The sequence below is a fragment of the Condylura cristata genome, unplaced genomic scaffold (assembly GCF_000260355.1).
Source record: "Condylura cristata isolate star-nosed mole 26May11 unplaced genomic scaffold, ConCri1.0 scaffold00003, whole genome shotgun sequence".
Taxonomy (NCBI): Eukaryota; Metazoa; Chordata; class Mammalia; order Eulipotyphla; family Talpidae; genus Condylura; species Condylura cristata.
Window position 1 is genome coordinate 29,294,886 of NW_004567104.1, and position 19,082 is coordinate 29,313,967.

Consider the following 19,082-nt stretch of genomic DNA (forward strand, 5'->3'; position numbering starts at 1 on the left):
TCACCATAATCCCGTGCATTTCCCTCCCCCCCCGTTTTTGATCCCATTCCCCACTCCACCCCCGCAAAATGTCTCTGGTATATGGTTGTTCATTAATTTTGTTATTTTCTCGCCTGGTCCATTATACTCCTACTATGAGTGAAACCATCCGGTACTTTTCTTTCTCTTTCTGGCTTATCTGGGCTTTAGCTTCTTAGTGCTGTGCTTTAACCCGCTGCGCCACCAGAGAGCGCCCAATAGAATTACTTTTAAGAGCAGTTTCGCAAATATACAATGATAGGCATTGCTTATCTTATCGAAATTCTATTTCTTGGTAGCTAAATAGAGATTCACACGTAAGGATGTGTAAGGATGTTTATTTGTAGCACTTTAAAAGAGTGAAAAACTGGAATCAACAAAGGGGAATGGAAAAGTAACTTACAGATTCATACGGTGACATTAAGCAGGGTAAGTGAACTAGCATATCCACTAGTGAGGTGTACCCACATTAATAAATCTCAAAATTATAACAATGAGTAAATGAAGATGCAAGAAATATGTACAAAATATTCCTATTTATCTTAACTGTAAGTAACAAACTATAAAACTTAAACATACAGCTTATGGGTACATATTGGTAAACATAGAAACATGCATGGAAATGATACACTTCTGCTTCAGAAGAATATTTGCCATTATTCAGAGGTTTTCTCTTGCATTTTATATTTATTTTGAATTTTGTAATACTTAAAACCCTCAAACAGATAACTGAATAAATCCAAACTACACATAAATGTAAATTCCAAAACCCAACAAACTATTTCCTGTGCAAACCTTATGGAGAAGAAAATGTCAGGAAGCTCTATAAAGTAGAAATATTACAAATAATACTCTGACCCATTACAGTACAGTTACAAGTTATTAGAAAAGATTAAGGAGCTGTGCTAGTTGGACAGAGATTAGAGACATTGTATCTAAACATAGTGTATGATGCTAGTTGGATCCTGGATGGAGAACTGTTTTTTATTTTGCAGTAGAGATAGCAGATACCTAGATAGCCAGCTGAAATTATACTGTAGTATGTAAGAAATGTTATTCTTCTGGAAATACAAGATAAAGAGGTATGCCTACATTTTATTCTCAAAATGGCAAACATTTTGAGTTATAGTTAAGAAAATGTGATAGAATGTTAATCTTGGAATGTTTAGTTCTTAATTCAAGTCTCTTAATCCATTTTTAGTTGACTTTTTGGTTTCTATCAGTTGGTGGTCTAAATTCATTCTTTTGCCCGTGGGTGTTCGGTTTTCCAACACCATTTGTTGAAGATGCTTTCCTTTTTCCAGTGTATATTCTTGGCTCCTTTGTCATAGATTTAATTGTCCACACAGGCAGGGGTTTTTTTTTGTTTGTTTTTCAGAGCTCTCGATTCTGTGCCCTTGGTCGGTGTGTCAGTGTTTGTTTGATTATAGCTTCGTAGTATAGAATGAAGTCTTCTCAGACTATGATACCACCATTCTCTCTTTTTCCTTGTCAGAATTGCTTTGAGTACCTAGGATCTTTTATGGTCCTACATAGGATATGGGCCATATCCTGTAGTCCCATAGTAATTTCAGTAATGTATGTTCTATTTCTTTGAAAAATGTAATTGAAACTTCGATAGGGATTGCATTGAATCTGTATATAGCTTTGGGTAGGGTGGTCATTTTGACAATGTTAATTCTTCCAGTCCATGAGCAGGTAATCTCTTTATTTCTTTGTGTTTTCTTCTATTTCTTTTAACAATGTCTTACAGTTTGCTTGATGTAGGTCTTTTACCTTGTTTGTTAAGTTTGCTCCTAGGTATTTTAATTCCTTCAGATGTAATTGTAAATGGTATCATTTTCTTAATTTCTTTCTCTTCTAGCTCATTTTTTACATATATAGGAAGGGAAATGGTTTTCATGTATTGATTCTGTAATCTGCCAATTTGCTAATTTATTGTTTTGGTTTGTTGTTTTTTTTTTAAAGATTTATTTATTTGTGCGTACAGAACTGGGGTACAGGCCAGAGGCTCAGGGGCAGCGAGAAGCTTCACTAGAGACAGAGTGGGGAGCAGAACAGGCAGATCGACGAAATACACTGCTGAGGGGAGCAGCGGGCCGCTCAGCAGAGGTCTGCGGCGCCATGTGGTCACCTTGGGGGCAGGCGGGAATCGAACTCATGCGGAAGCGGCTTTAGATTCTCAGTGCTGTGCTTTAACCCGCTGCGCCACCAGGGAGGGCCCTGTTTTGGTTTTTTAGTGTAGTTTTTAGAGTTCTCTCTACATATAATTATCATCTTGTTTGCAAATAACAATAGCTTTACTTCTTTCCCTACTTGGACTCCTTTTATATCCTTCTCTTGCCTAATTGCTCTAGCTAGGACTTCCCGATACTATGTTGAATAGCTGTGGTGAATGTGAACATTTTTTTTATTTTGTATAGATAGATCTTTGAAAGCTTTTGAGAAGCTTTCAGTTTTTCAGCACTGAGAATAATCTTAGCTGTGGGTTTGCCATATATGGCCTTTATTTTGTTGAGGTATGTTCCATGTAGCCCCCTTTTCATAAATGGATGTTGAGTCTTAGCAAATGCTTTCTCAATATCTGTTGATATGGATTTTATCATATCGGTGGTTTTTATCTTTTATTTTATTACTTTTGGATATCCTTGGTATAAATTCCACTAGGTCATGGAAATATAATCCTTTTAATGCATTGTTGAATTCATTTAGCTAAGATTTTGTTGAGGATTTTTACTTCTGTGCTTATTAGGGAAATTGGTATGTAGTTTTCTATTTTTGTGTTGTCCTTACTTGGTTTTGACATCAGAATAATGTTAGCCTCATAAAATGTGTTTGGAAGCATTCCCTCTTTCTCTCAGTTTTTTGTATGAGTTTTAGTGCCTTTGAACGTTTAGTAGAAACCATGTGTGAAACTGTCTGGTCTTTTTTTTTTTTTTTTTTTTGGTAGACTTTTGATTACTGTTTCATTTTCCTTGTTTATAATTGGTCTTTTTAGAATTTTTATTTCTTCCTCATTCAGTTTCATATATTTGTGTATCTATATAAAATTGTCCATCTCTTCCAAGATACTCAACTTAATAACATACAAAAGTTTATGGTAATTTCTTAAAATCTTCTAAATCTCCGACATATCTGTTGTATATTCTCTTGCATTTCTGATCCTATTTTTTTAGGCTTTTTTCCCTTTGTGATCCTAGCTAGAAGTTTGCCTATTTTTTTTTCCAAAGAAACAGCTTTTGATTTCATTAATCTTTTTGACTGTCTTATTTATCTCTGCTCATATTTTTATTATTTCCTTCCTTCTACTGACTTTTAATATGTTTGTCTATTTTCTAGTTCCTTAAAGTGAGAGATAAGATTATCTGTCTTGCTTTTTGATATGGGCCCTGTATTGCTATATACTTTTCCTCATTACTACTTGGATTCTGGAAGGTTGTGTCCTCGTTGTCATTTGTCTGAAGGAATTTTTCATTTGTTCTTTGATTTCTTTGTTAACTCTAGTGATTTAATAGTGTGTTGTTCAGGCTTCACATATCAGAGGTTTATTTTTTGTGTGGTTTATTTCCAGTTTGTTATCTTTATGGACAGAGAAGGTGTTTGGATTTAATTTCAATCCCCATGAATTTGTTGATGCTTAGCTTGTGGCCAAATACATGGTCAGTCCTCAAGAATATACCATGTGTACTTGAGAAGAATGTGTATTCAACTTTTGGGGATGTAGGATATTACAAATGTCTACTAAGCCCACATGGCCTAATTCTTTGATTTAGGCCAATGTTTTCCCCATTATTCATTTTCTGTCTGGTTGATCTATCCATTAGTGAAACTGGGGTGTTGAAGTCCATTGCCACAAATGTGTCTTCCCAATGTATATTTTTCAGGTTTTCTGATAATTGCCTTATATATTTTGGTGTCCTTAATTTGGTGCATATATACTGATGAGTGTTATAGCTTCCTAGCACATTATTCCCTTAATCATTATAAACTGTCCATCCCTGTTTCTTGTTACCATTTTTAGCTGGCAGTCTGTTTTATCAGATACTAAGTATAGCTGTTCCTGCCTTCCTTTGGGCCCCATTCATTTGTAAGATTATGTCCAGCCCTTTTACTTTGAGCCTATGTTTATATTTGGAGTTCAGATGCATTTCCCAGTCATAGCAGAAAATTGTGGGGGTTTTTGTGGGTTTTTTTTTTTTTTTTTAGATTTATTTATTTGTACATACAGAACTGGGGTACAGGCCAGAGGTGCAGGGGCGGTGAAAGGATTCACCAGAGATAGAGTGGGGAGCAGAACAGGCAGATTGATGAAGTACACTGCTGAGGGGAGCAGCGGGCCGCTCAGCAGAGGTCTGTGGCACCATGTGGTCACCTCCTGGGTAGGTGGGGATCAAACTCATGCAGAAGTGACTTTAGCTTCTTAGTGCTGTGCTTTAACCCGCTATACCACCAGGGAGGGCCCAAATTGTATTTTGTTTTTAATCCAACCAGACCCTGTCTCTTAATTGATGAGTGATTATTAATGTATGAAGATCCACTACTATCATTTGTCTTAATCTTGTGGTTCTGTTTCCCCCTTCAATTTTTTGTGAATGTTCTCTTTGATTTAGATATGAGATTGGTTTTGATTTAGACATTTCTTGGAGTGGGTAGGGAGATCTAGTGTTTGCAAACTCCTTTACCTTATGTTTCTCTGAAAAGGCCTATATCTAAGGATAGTCTAGCAAGATAGATTATTATTTGGCTAGCAGTTTTTATCTTTAAATATTTTAACAACATCATTCCATTCTCTCCTTGTCCCTAGTGTTTCCTTAGATATAAGCTTTATTGGGTTTCTTTTATAGGTTATCTGCTTCTTCCCTATAGCCTGCTTCAACAGTCTTTCTTTGCCTTGAATTCTTAGAAGTTTCACTACTACATGTCTTGGTGTAGGTTATCCTGGTGTAGGTCTCATTCTGTTTATGTAATTGCCTTATATATTTTGTTCCTTTGGTTTCCTGTTTGTTCCTTTGGTTTCATGTATGTAATTCCCTCTCCATATTTGGGGAGTTTTCCTCTATTTCTTTAAATATGTTCTTTGTTCCCTTTTCTTTCTCCCCCTTTTAGGATACTCATTATTCTTACATTGCCTTTCCTCATGAAATTTTACAAGTCTCAGAAGTGTTTCTCCCATTTTTCTCCTTTGCATCTCTTCTTCCATCTGATTTATTTGTGCATTATAATCTTCAAGCTCACTGATTCGGTTTTCAATTTAATCTACTTCTGTAACTTTCTCCAGAAATTTTATGTCATTTGTTTATCTTTTTATATTCTGCATCTCCAGTATCTTCTTATTTAGAGTTTTAGTCTTAATCTTTACATTAATTTCATTTTTCAAGATACTTGTTTTCAAATTTTTCTTGCATATCTTTGATCAACTTGTACGTGTTTTTCCATTTCTTTGAATTTCAGTATCATGGTAATTTTAAATTTTCTGTCTAGTAGGAAGAATATCTCTTCCATGCCTTTTTGGTGTGGTTTTGTGGTGATGTCCTCTGTATGGTATAATACTCTTCTGAAGACTGTGTTGCCATGATTATTTTTTCATCCCTCACTATTTACTCCTAAATTTTAAGGGTGCAGGGATTCCCCTCTTCCAGTAGGTGGTGCTGTATGTCAGGGAGAACTAATCTGTAACTGGGGCCTCAGTGAGTGGGAGACAATCCTGGAGGGGCCCATTGCTCATGAGAGTGCTGTGCATGGGGCTCAGTCAGTGCTGCCAGCCCTCTCTGTGCCTCAGGCGCATATCTTTGCAAGATCAGCTCTTAATACAGTCCCAGAGCATTCCAGTGCAGCTTCACTCTGTCTGCTCCATTCCATATCCACCACAACCAGGGAAATATTTGGTAGGTGTTATAGCTTTCTGACTCTTGTTTTTCTTGCCTGATTCATCACAGCACTCTTGCCCATATTTCTCTCCACTAGATCTATTGCAATCAGCTTTGCTGTCTCAGAGAGTATGTATGAACCAGCTTTGCCTCAGGTGCCACCCTTACCCATATATACCCTTTTGATTCCCTCAGCTGGATCTGTGTATCTCTTCTGTTGTATTTGGTCAACATTGGCCCCCTGTGATTGTGTGTACTCTGATCTCCACATTGTGGAGTCCGCTGAATTCAGTTCCTAACTAGACTTCTCAGCTTATTATCCCCAGAGCAAATCAGGGAACTTCTGACATCTTCCCAGCAAGCCCCTTTTTTTCCTGTATGTTTGAAGTCTTTAGACACTATTAAATTTTTCTAATATTTCCAAATTGAAGTCATTCACTAAAGCGGACTCAAACCCTTAGACTACATCATGTATTATGGAGGAGATCTGATTTAAAATCTGATAAGTTCAAAGCACTACCCTATGTTAAGTGTTTGTCAATGTTAAAACCTAAGTAACCCTTGTCAGTGAATTTACATGTTTAGAAACCTATCTTTTAAATCCAGAATTGAGATTCCCAAATGCTATTTATGATAAAGTTTTTGCCAGTCCCCAATAAAATAAAAATAAAATATAGTAATGGGTTTTGTTCATCTAAATTTATTCCACTTTAAAAATTATTCTTGTTGGGCCCTCCCTGATGACACAGCGGGTTAAAACACTGAGAAGCTAAAGCCACTTCACCATGCATTCGATTCCTGCCCCGGAGGTGATCTCCATGGTGCAGCAGACCTTTCCTGACCAGCCCGCTGCTCCCGCTGTTGATCTGCCTGTTCTGCTCCTCACTCTGTCTCTGGTGAAGCCTCTCACTGCCCCTGTACCTCTGGCCTGTACCCCAGCTCTGTATGCATAAATAAAATACTTTTTTTTTTATTATTATTACTGATTACATATTCTTGTATTAAAAGATGGTTACAGTAAGATGGTGGCTTAAGGGGTTTTTTATGCCCTTCTTGAAAAAATAAAAACTAGGAATCCTGGACTGGTTGCTATTTTGAGGGATTACTGGTCTGTGAAAATAAGAAGTAAGGGAAATGTATTTTTTTATAGATATGTGTGTGTGTGTGTGTATATATATATAAAATGTTTGAGAGTGGAAATTAATATTCTTAATCATTATTTTCTTCATTTCCCCTCTGTAATTTGCTGACAAAAATGACTAGTGTGCTTAAAATGAACAGGACCCAAATATGTCATAATCCATACTTTGTATAACTTTAGGGAATGAACCTTTAATATAATTAAAAATACTCAGTTGTCTTGTTTTTCATCTTCCCTGTATTTTAGGGCAAACACTGTATCCTTGATGTGTCTGGAAATGCCATAAAGAGATTACAGATTGCACAACTTTACCCAATCTCCATTTTTATTAAACCCAAAACCATGGAAAATATCATGTAAGTATAGATGCCTTAGGCATATCTGTAAGTACAAGTCAGGTTTTTGTCACTTATTAGATTGAGTAATTAACTTGCCTTCCCTGCATCTCAGTTCCTTTATCTATGAATGAAGATGATGATAATATATTCAGTTTGTAGGGTTACTGTGAAAATTTAATAAATACCATGTGATACTAAGTTTCATCAGTATTTAATATAAGTAAGGTTTAAGGTAACATGTTTTAGAATTTTAAGTTAAAAGTTACAGTAGCTAGTACCTACTAAAATGGAGAGTATAGCTCCAAGTTAATTATTAAGAGACTAAAGTAATGTATAGCTACTTAGCTAAGAGAGAGGGAAGAGTTGAATTTAAATAGAAATTAGAAGATAGAGCAAATAAAAACATAAAATGGATGGGGCAAAAGGACAGAGACAAAAAGAAGACATAAGCACAGATATTTCAGTAATTAAATGCTTGATTTAAGTGGTTCATTTAAAAAAAATTACAAAAATAGGTGAAGGAAAAAAAATAAACTACCATATGTTGCTTTTGAAAAGGAAAAAAAATCTTCCAATTTTTCTTGCTTCTCAACTGGGCCTAAGTACCAAAAGGCAAATTAACAATACATATAGATGTATTTAAGTTTTATGTAACATGAGAATTCTCATAAGGAAATGAAGACACAAAAAAACCGTCACCTGAGCATTTTAGTACTAGGTTTTATGGAGAGTAGATAATATGAGCAAAGCATTTACTGAAGTAGGACAAACTTAGCAAGGCCTATTCACTCAAATGCTTTTCAGTATCCCTCCATCCTTATAGAATAGGATGTTCCTTTCTTCCAGGTATAAGGAAGCCACCTCTCTCACATGTGGCCTTATGACCTACTTCAGAGGAATATTAGAGATTTCTTCCTTGCCTACCTTTTTTCAACTATTTCAATTCCTTCAGCTTAAAATATTTGCTATGTCAAGGTGCTATATTATGGGATAGTGTAAGACCTACCAACTATATGTTGATTTCGTAACACAGGTCTTAAATATTAACCTGTGGAAAAACTGAAAATAAGAGAATAAAAAGCATAAACCCTGCAAACAATCAGAAGTAGCTGGATATATTATTAACAAAGTATACTTTAAGGCAAGAAAATATTACTAATGACAGAAGAATATTTCATAAAAATGAATGGTTCACTCTGTTAGAAAGATATTTATATACATATATAGTACAATCTCAAGCACAAATTGAAAACAACACATTTCCACAATCAGTGGGAGAAATTAACACATTGGTCAGAAACTAAAGAGAAATGAAATTACCAAGTAAATAATATTTGGAAGATTCAGTATCCTTGTTGATTGAAAATATACTATCTAAATATTTTAAAAATATATTGAAAATCAAATATTAGGAAATGTTGAAATTCATATATTATTGAAATTAGACACCAGTCAATTCAATGCAAAGGTAGAATAAAGGTTCAGAAAACCAAAATGCTTTCTTTGAAGATACTGTAAACCATTAATAAGAAATTTTTAAAATAAAGAAGACATAAACAATTTCAAGAATGACAATGAGGATATCACTTAACATTCAGTATACATTCCAAAAGTTTCTAGTAGAAAAATGAAGAAAAGACCAGTTCATTTCACAAAAGAAAATACCAAAATACATATCAGCTGGTGATCAGTTAATCACAAAAATTGATTAAGTTAACACAATACCACCTCCCACACCCCAAAATAGCTAAAAATGAAAAAAGACAGGAAATATCAAACATTAGCAAAGATATAGAAAAGTTGAGACTCATAACACTAACAGCAGTGTATATTAGTAGATCTACATTGGTAAACTATTTACAGTTATCTCTTAAAGCTGAACATACATGTAACTTAGAAGCGAGAAGTCTTACTTCGAAATATGTACTCAATAAAAATATTTACATGTATTTAAAAAGATTGTACAAGATTGCTGACAGGAGTACTATTCAGTGTAGCCAAAAACTTGAAATTATCCAGATGCTCACCAACAGCATCTATAATGGTGAGTGGAATCGCATAAGTAAATTATGGCATATTCACATGTATGACATACTCTATAGTAATGAAAAAGATCAATCTCCAACTTTACACAAAAATAATGGATGAATTTTGTGAACATAATTTGAGTAGAAAGAAATTCAGATTGGAAAATATACATATATACACTCTTATGATTCCATTATACATATGCTATTATTCCAAGTATCATTCTTACAGCAGTCAAATAGAGGTAACGCTTTGATGTAAATTTGTGACTAGAATAAGCACAGATAGTTGTTAGTGTAATGTTCTGTATCTTGTTCTAGGTACCTTAATACAAAGGTATTGGTGCAAATTCATCAAGCTGTGCATTTACAGTATTACTCATGAAAGTTATATTTAAAACAAAAAACTTCAGAAATTATTTCAAAAAGAAATAGCAAAAGGGAAAAATCTATAGACAGTCTAGTCCTGTACCTATTGAAAACTTGACTATATCATTAAAAGCCCCACCACAAACTAGACCAAGAATATTTGATGAATCCTACCAAAAGAAATAACACCATGTGATACAAATTCTTCCACTAATTTATAGTCATTAATTTAATACCAAAACCTGACATTTGTATTAACCCTGAATATGAAGGCACCACAGAAAATGAAAATGACAGGCCACTTCTAACATGAATACAGATGAAAAAAATAAAAAACCCTTAGTAAAAAGCACAAATTTAAGCCAACAATTAAGTTTTAAAATAAAACAGTCAAGTTGGGTATATTCAAAGAATGCAGTGTTAGTTTAACATTTTTAAATGCATCAATGGTGAAGCTAGAGAAAAGATGGAGTAGGTGACACCAGGAATCCATCTTCTCACCAAGACAACTTTCAGGATTTCAGAATCTGTCTGATTTAAATATTTTGGAACCAAAAATCTGTTCTCAACTTGTAACTTTTAAAGGAAAGTTTAATAGTAAATTGTAGTTACATTCAACTCTTAGTGTGATAATAGCAGTTATCAATCACTCATCTTTACCCCCATAGCAGACTACCATGTATACATCCCTTGAGCAATTTGCATAAAACTTACATAAATAGGCAACAAAGACCCTCTTCTCAAATATCAGGGATCTGTGCAGGGTGCTGCTTCAGATTATGGGGATACAGACACGGAAGCAGAGCATACCCCATTGCCATTGTTGTAGTCCCCTCCCCCTCAAGCTGAAGTGTCTTCTGGAGAGTTAAAAGGCTGATGGTAGCTTTTTTTTGGTCTTCCTTTACTTTCTCTTTTTCCCCATATGGGAACCAGACAAAATATTTACATATGAAGAATTTAGAAAGCTGACTATACTATGATAGAGAAAGGTACAGGCTGAGAAGACCTTGAGTCTGTAGCTCAGGTTAATCCCTGACCTGGAGGCATCATAGAACAGTTTTTCAAAAAGGCACAAACTAGAAAATGTTAGAATTTTGTCTCATGTTATCACATGATAAGATTCCAACTGTTGTAACTATCATCAATAAAATCTTAGCAAACAGAATTCAGGAGCTTAGTAACAGAATTCTATACCATGACCAAGTGGGGTCTATTCCAGCCCATGCAAACGTGGGCTGACATTGAAAATCATTAAGCATAATACATTACATCAACAAGATGAAGAGGAAAGACCACATCATCATCTCAGTTGATGCAGAAAAAGTACATGACAATATACACCCTTTATTGAGTAAAAAATTTAAAAAAAAACCAGTAAGGTAGGAATAGAAGGAAATTGCTCATTGTCATACTTGATGATGAAATGAAAGCTTTTTGTCTAAAATTAGAAACAAGTCAAGAATACTTGCTTTCACTACTTCTGTTCAACATAGTACTGGAAAGTCTAACTAGAGGAATTAAGCAGGGAAAAGAAATAAAATGACCCACTTTGAAAAGAAGTAAAGTTGCCTTTTTGTAGATGATGTGATCTTATGTGTAAAAAGCCTAAGGGCGGCCCTCCCTGGTGGTGCAGCGGGTTAAAGCATAGCACTAAGAAGCTTAAGCCACTTCTGCATGAATTCAATGCCCACCTGCCCAGAGGAGATCCACATGGTGCGGCAGACTCTCCTAACCCGCCTGCTGCTCCCCTCAGCAGTGTACTTCATCTTCCTGTTCTGCTCCCCACTCTGTCTCTGGTGAAGCCTCTCACCCTCCACATCTCTGACCTGTACTCCAGTTCTGTATGAATAAATAAATCAATCTTTAAAAAAAAAAAGATTGGGCTCGACATACAAGCTGTTAGAACTAATAAATAAAAGTAGCAGCATACAAAGTCAACACAAGTATATACTTCTGTATACAAGCAATGAAAAATTGAGAGGTAATTACCAAAAATTCCATTTACAGTAGCATCAAAAAACTAAAATAGTTAGGAATAAAAAGGAAGTAAAGGTTTAAACAGTGAAAACTATAGCATATTGCTTAAAGAAAACAAAATGGGAAATATTCCATGTTCATGGAAGTCTCAGTACTATCCAAAGCTATCTACAGATTCAGTGCAATCCCTATCAAATTCTCAATATTACAGAAACAGAAGAATCCATACCAAAATTCATATGGTGGGCCTCCCTGGTGGCACAAGGGGTTAAAGCGCAGCATTATAAAGTTATCCACAACCACTGAGTCATGAGTTTGATCCCAAAAAGGGAGCTAACCCACATGGCACAGCAGACATCTCCTATCTTGCCCATCGCCCACCTCGGCAGTATACTTAGGTCAACCTGCCTGTTCTGCTCCCCACTCCGCCTCTGGTGACTCCTTTCACTACCCACCCACCCCAACATATCTGGCCTATACCCCAGATCTTGCGTGCATAAATAAATATTTTAATAAAATAAAATTCATTTGAAATCTTCAGGGACTTATAAATACCTGAAACAACTTTTAAAAATTGTTTAAAACTAGAGGACCCACACTTCATATCAAAATTTACTACAAAGCTACAGTAATCCAAATGTTGTGGTGTTGGCCTAAAGACAGACATACAGACCAATGGAATAGAAAAGAGAGTCTAAAAACAAATCCTCACATATATAGTCAGTTGTTTTTTTTTTTCTATTCAAGAAACCAAATCATTTATTCTGCCACATTTTCCCCTAACTATATTTGTCTGATTACCTTCTGATGGTAGTGTTCAAGATGTCCATTTGTCTCCTTTATTATCTATAAATTGATTGGTAGATTTGTAAATCATGTTATAAATGTTCAATCTAAGTCAGAACTGTCAAGTTAATTCTATATTTGACTTCTTGAGCCAGTATCAAAATCCTGTGTCATTCCAAGAATAAAGTTACATTTTTAGTGACTAAATCTAGTTTTCAATGACATTCTCACCAGAGTTCAGCTTTTCATGATTTTATGTTTTATGTCTTCTCATTTGTCAGATCAAAAAGTATTCTAATAAGTAATTGTCAATTTATAAATTTGTTTGCATAGAGAAATGAATAAGCGTGTAACAGAAGAACAAGCCAGAAAGACGTTTGAAAGAGCCATGAAACTGGAACAAGAGTTTACAGAACATTTCACAGGTTGGCATCATGTGTGGGAGTGTGCTTTTGATAGAATTGTGCTGTGGAGCCCACTGAACTGACTGTTAAAATGGGTTTTGAACTATGACCACATCCACCAGAAGTAATTATTAATTGTAATATCATTTTCAAAAGTATCCATCTACCTAAATTGATTGGTAGATTTGTAAATCATGTTTTAATATAAATTTTTCATCTACGTTAAAACTGTTAATTCAATTTGGCTGCCTTGAGCCAGTACAAAAGTGTATCAGAATCCTTGTGTCATTCCAAGAATAAAGTTACATTTTTAGTGACTAACTCTAGTTTTTAGTGACATTCTTAAAATTCAGAGTTTCTTATGTTGTTGATTAAAACAACATGTACAGGAATAATTCACACTTGATCAGAGAAAAACAGATTCTAAGGCTTGTTTTTTTCTGTGAAACTGACTTCTCTTAACATTTATAATTGTTTTTCTTGTTTGTTTGCATTGTTCTTTATCCTTATAAATTTTGACCCATTTTAAGAGATTACTTGTCTAAAAAGAGTGGAAGCAGTTCTAAATAATAGTCCCTTGTTCATTTTGTGATGTAAATTATTCTGTGCATACATTTGGAGGGTTTTCTTGTTCATTTGCAATGATCAGCCAGTATTTGGTGTGCACACTGAGCATCACTGAGTACTAACTACTATAATCATGTGCTTCTGTAACCTATTTAAGACTTAAGTCACAAGAATAGGTCTAACAGTTCTTACTACTTTTTACCTATTTTTTTCTTTTTACCTATTTTCTACAAATATTGACATTTTATTACATTGAAAATTTTATCACATAATTGTCAAATTTATATTTCTTTCTGAAATATTTAACAGTAAGTTGTAGGCAAAAACCCTTTAGTCACTAAATATACTAAAACATGTATTTCTCAAGAAATTTTTTAAAAAGACATTTTCTTGGGCCCTCCCTGGTGGCACAACAGGTTAAGACATATCCCTGCAGGCTTGAACACAGCCACTTCAGTGCTAGTTTTCCGCCACCCAGGAGGTGATCCAAATGGCAAGACAGACCTCTCCTGTCCAGCCCGCTGCTCCCCTTTGCAGTGTACTTAGTCATTCTGCCTGTTCTGCTCCCCATTCTGATGCTGGTAAATTTTATCATTACCCCTGCACCTCTGACTTATATAGCCCAGTTCTGTATGCATAAATAAATAAATCTTTTTTTGAAAAAGACATTTTCTTTTATAATTATAGTGCTGTTACCAAAATCATCTAACTACAGGTGTTACTCCTATTTTGTCAGTTGTTACAATAATGTCTTTAAAACAAAAAGGAAAAAAATGCTTTCTCCAGTTTCAAGATCAACTCTAGTATCACATGTTGCATGAAGTTATCATCTCTGAATTCTGCTTTCATCTGGATAGTCTTTTCTCATTATTTTTCATCTGGATAGTCTTTTCTCATTCATGATTTTAACATTTTTATGAGTAAAGTCCAATTATTTTTTGGACTATCTTTCCCTCAATTTGGATTTATCTGCTGTTTTCCTGTGACCAGATATAGGTTATGCATTTTGGGCAGGAATATCAAAGAAATGGTGATGGTGTCTTTCCCCATGCATCATAGAAGGAAGTTTGTGACATTAAATTATACCATTATTGGTGATACAAGTTTTGATCACTTAGTTAAACTGTCTGCACAGTCTTGTGTATCTCTAATTCCCTCCTGAGAAGAATGTTACTTACCAGTCATTTTATTATTGAATGTATAAAGTAAGCAAAGTATACTTCCCAAACTAATTCTTGAATAATTCTTTTCTCCCAAAATAAGACAATGAATGTATGTAGTTGTTGACCCCAACTATTAGCTACTTTCGAATCTGTCCTATGCTGCTGGAGTACACTGGTGAACGAAATATTGTGTCATATGACATATATCTTCAGGGACATTAAAGAATGTCTGTGTTAGCATAAAATAAGAATGCTCACAAAGTTAATACTACTGAATATTATGTTATTTACAACTTTTTGGTTAGTTAGGAATTTTTAGCCATATTGTTTTAAGATCTCCCTATACACATACACCCTCCTAATTAGGCATGAGTAATCTCAGCCTCCAAATAGTTTTATTTGAAATCTCTATTTTATATTTTACAATAGGTTTTGAGAGTAGAAAAATTTACATCTGTGTTTGCTTCTCTAAAATCACTATTTTTTTTCTTTTAGTTTAAAAATTAATGACTTATTTAAGTCATTATATATATATTTCCCCGTTTCCCCAAATATATATATAATGACATATAATATTTATATATAATATTTATATAAATATATATAAATATTATATATAATGATTTATATAATATATATATAAGCATTCTCTGGTTTTATTAAAAAGTTATTCATGTTTAGTAGTATCTGTTGATACTTCAAGGGACTTTTTTGAATTTTTTGTTTTTTTTACCTCACCTCCTTACAGACCACTGAGATTCCTCCAGCTACTTCCAAAGACTTAACTATTAGTAATTGTTACCACTTTTTTATTCAGATATTATTTCATATAGCAAAAAAAAAATACTGCCTAAAATATTTTAATTTTAATAGTTTCTAGCCACTAAAAAGTCAGCTTTTGTATCTCAGTTCACCTATGCTACAGTACCTGACCAATATTAGCATAGTGAAGAAATCTTTAAGTCTGTAATCATGTGTTTCCCTAAAGTACTACCCTTTAAAATTAAAAAGTAACCATGCTAGCTCCTGTGGTACTTCATTCTTTTTGATTTTTGTTTGTTTGTTTTGTATACATATATGAAGATCAGGAAAGTTAAGGAAATGTCTGAATTTATTAAAGAATAAAGCCAAATTATTTTGAGATGATGAAAGAACCAAAAATAAGCAATGTTTCACTAACTCATTTATCTATTATTTATATTAAAATTTGTGTATTATACAAATAGGAAAATTAATGAAATGAGCAGTTTTTACTAAACAAATAATGCAAAAGTAGTGTTTCTCTCAATGAGTGAGCAAGTAAAATTTAGTTTCTTCTATTTTACCAGTAATTGTAATAGTGATAATAAACAATTAATGGAGGTTCTGACATTGTTTCTTATCCTTACAGCTATTGTACAGGGAGATACGCTGGAAGATATTTACAACCAAGTGAAGCAGATCATAGAAGAACAGTCTGGTCCTTACATCTGGGTTCCAGCAAAAGAAAAGTTATGAGGACTAATATTTCTCTGTTTCTCTTTTCCACATCTTTTTTATTTTGACATTTTGCCCTTTTCCTTTCTGGATTCTGTCTTCAACACTCCTTCATGTTGATTGATATCCTTTTCATCATGGTCTGTAGTTTCACTTATTTTTCAATCTAGTGTCTCCTTCAAGTTGTAACATCTATATTATTTTATGTCACTATTGGTTTATGGCCATTTTGCAGAACTGAAGATGGAATGGCCTGACCAGCTATTAAGAATTTGGGGAAACGGGGAAATTGTGGTAAAATTCCTTAATGTTTAAGGGAAAGTAACTTTAAGAGATTTTCAGAAAAGCTTTATATACATTCTTTTCAAATTTCAATATAAATGAAAGAAAAGTGGTTTTAATCAGTGATTTAGTAAATTTGAGCATCATTGCATGCTTAACTTTAATAGCATGGTTTGGCCAATATATTAGCTTTCAAGTCCTTTTCTCAATTGACCTCTGTTATCAAAGCAAATATTTCATATTAGACAAATAAGGAAAATACATGTTTTTTAATTTCAAAATTAATGTCTGGTTTAACTTTCATAATTTCACAAGGGATATTCATTTTTCATATGAACTCTTGAAGTCTTATTGTTTGAAGTTTTTTTTTTCCAGTAAATTTGCTAGAATAATAATGTTTAAATGTTTTTAATCTACGTGTGCAACACTATTTATAGTGTCTTACAAAAATCATTCATACATAGTGATCATCACATCTTCTGAATTGAGGCCGTGTTTAGGTGCTAGGGACACTCACCTTTTATATAAGGTCAAGAAAATGTGATCAACATAAATACAGACACAGCAGACATTACATGGTGATGTAGTAAGCATTAAAGCAATGGAAAAGGAGTCCAATTCATAGTCTAAAATTTTAAATGTATTCTTAGGGGTCAGATTTTAATGAATATTTTACCCACAATAACTGCCTATTTTGTTATAATAAAATATATATAAATATATATAAAACTTTCTTTAACTAAACTCTGTAACTATGGGAATTATTTTCTTTACATAGTTGCACACACACACAAACATATATATATATATATTTAAAATATATTTTTTTCTTTTACCACCTACTCTTAACTTTTTGTTTGGTTTTTAATTTAAATAATAATTGATTAGACTTTATCTTCCTTAATCATGTGAATTGAAAACAGGGGTATGGTGGTTATGGAAAGAAATCTCTAGGAAATTAGATTACAAGTAAAAGTATGGGCATGTTCTCCTCTTTTCTACAAAAGTTTCCAAATGGTTACTAATTTGTTTTTTGTTTTTGTTTTTTTGTTACTATTGTTTCTTGTCAGTGGATTTAGATTTGGTCCTCAGGTTCTCCTCCTTTCATTAATAGGAAACAGACAAAAGTCCCGTGTGTGAGTGTTTTCCTCTCACTGCACCTTTCATCTCTTGTCGCTGCTCTGCACTAGAGTTGCACAGATCTTCATGAAGAGCAATTTTAAGAAATTTTAGTGAAAGGTAGATATGATTTCAGAAATCAATTCTTTGATTTTTTATATCATCGTTTGGCTTCCCATTGCTTTTTTGGAGTTGTTTATTAAATATGTGTTATTGATGACCTCCACGTTACAATTTCTTAAACAAGTACTGGTTTGTAAGAATTATCAATATTATCCATTCCATTTATGAGAAAGAGGAGAACAGCTAATAAACTTTATTGTAAAATCTATGTATCAGATGTGTCTTGAATTCTAAAAGAAAAGTTGGTTTACAAGCTTATGTTTTCTTGCAACAGTTTGGGGTATCACATAATCTATAAGCTGAATTCACAAGCCATTAGACAACCTAATCAAATTTTCTTCAGGTTAACACATTGAAATATATGCAATGATTGTTACACTCAGTATGGTGGGTTATTACTAAACAACGTACTTGAGGAAAATTGTTATAAAATAAACTCAAGAACCCTGGAAATCACCTTAGAAAACCCAACATAAGCTATTTTGAGGTTTTACTGGCCACATCAGATACCATAAGTTTATAAAATAATGCCATTTATGTGTTAAAATAGGTATTACATTACTTTCTAGATGGTTTTGGTAAATGGTTTTCTTATAAGGAAATTTTGGGATAGCTCTTTGATTGTACAAATTAAAAGTACTAGTGTGGTGCAGTGGCCACTTCAGTATATCATTTAACTTTTTTTTTTTAGATTTATTTATTCATACAGAACTGAGATACAGGCCAGAGGTACAGGGGCGGTGAGAAGATTCACCAGAGACAGAGTGGGGAGCAGAACAGGCAGATCGACGAACTACACTGCTGAGGGGAGCAGCGGGCAGGTCAGGAGAGGTCTGCCACGCCATGTGTTCACCTCCGGGGCAGGCGGGGATCGAACTCATGCGGAAGTGGCTCTAGCTTCTCAGTGCTGTGCTTTAACCCGCTGCGCCACCAGGGAGGGCCCACACCATTTAATTTTTTAAAAAGAGTTAGTAGCCCCACTGTATGGCTTACCTCAAACCACTTGCCTAAAATGACATAACCTAGTATGTGACAGTGCTTGCTTGGTATTTGTGTCCAGATCTCTGCCCCCAAGTTCTTTCTAATATACCATGCTGCCTCATTTTTCAGCCTCTACTATGTAAGGCTTATGGCTTCAATTTTGTTGTTAATATCCCTTTACAGATACAGACTTGGAAGAAGTTCCTTACCCAGACTCACACAGCTAATAAGGGCGTACTCAGAACAAGTTATCCTCACCACAGTTGAAATGACTTTTGGGCAACAAGTCAGCCTAGCTCTGTCACAGTGACGTACTAGGAAAGAACCAAGAACCTCTTTAGAACCAAAAATGGTAGTACTCTTTAGGAAAAAGCCCAATAACCAGGGACCAACACTATCTTGAATGTTTTATGAAGTAGTCCTTTTTTTTTTTATTTAAGGTTT

At 34.1% G+C, this 19,082-nt stretch overlaps 1 protein-coding gene across 16 annotated transcripts in view; it reads left to right on the forward strand.

The window, feature by feature from the left end:
• The window catches only part of DLG1 (discs, large homolog 1 (Drosophila)), a 206,024-nt gene extending 187,682 nt beyond the window's left edge, over positions 1-18,342 (forward strand). For 10 of the 16 annotated variants that reach the window (XM_012733432.1, XM_012733433.1, XM_012733462.1 and 7 more), the window contains 3 exons: positions 7,273-7,382; positions 12,857-12,948; positions 16,048-17,184. In XM_012733432.1, the coding sequence (XP_012588886.1) occupies positions 7,273-7,382; positions 12,857-12,948; positions 16,048-16,154 (309 nt within the window). In that variant the 3' untranslated portion in view covers positions 16,155-17,184. Of the gene's footprint in view, positions 1-7,272; positions 7,383-12,856; positions 12,949-16,047 lie in introns of all 16 variants that reach the window. The other 6 variants (XM_012733445.1, XM_004675118.2, XM_004675119.1 and 3 more) reach the window with 4 other exon arrangements.
• The last annotated feature ends 740 nt before the right edge of the window (positions 18,343-19,082 follow it).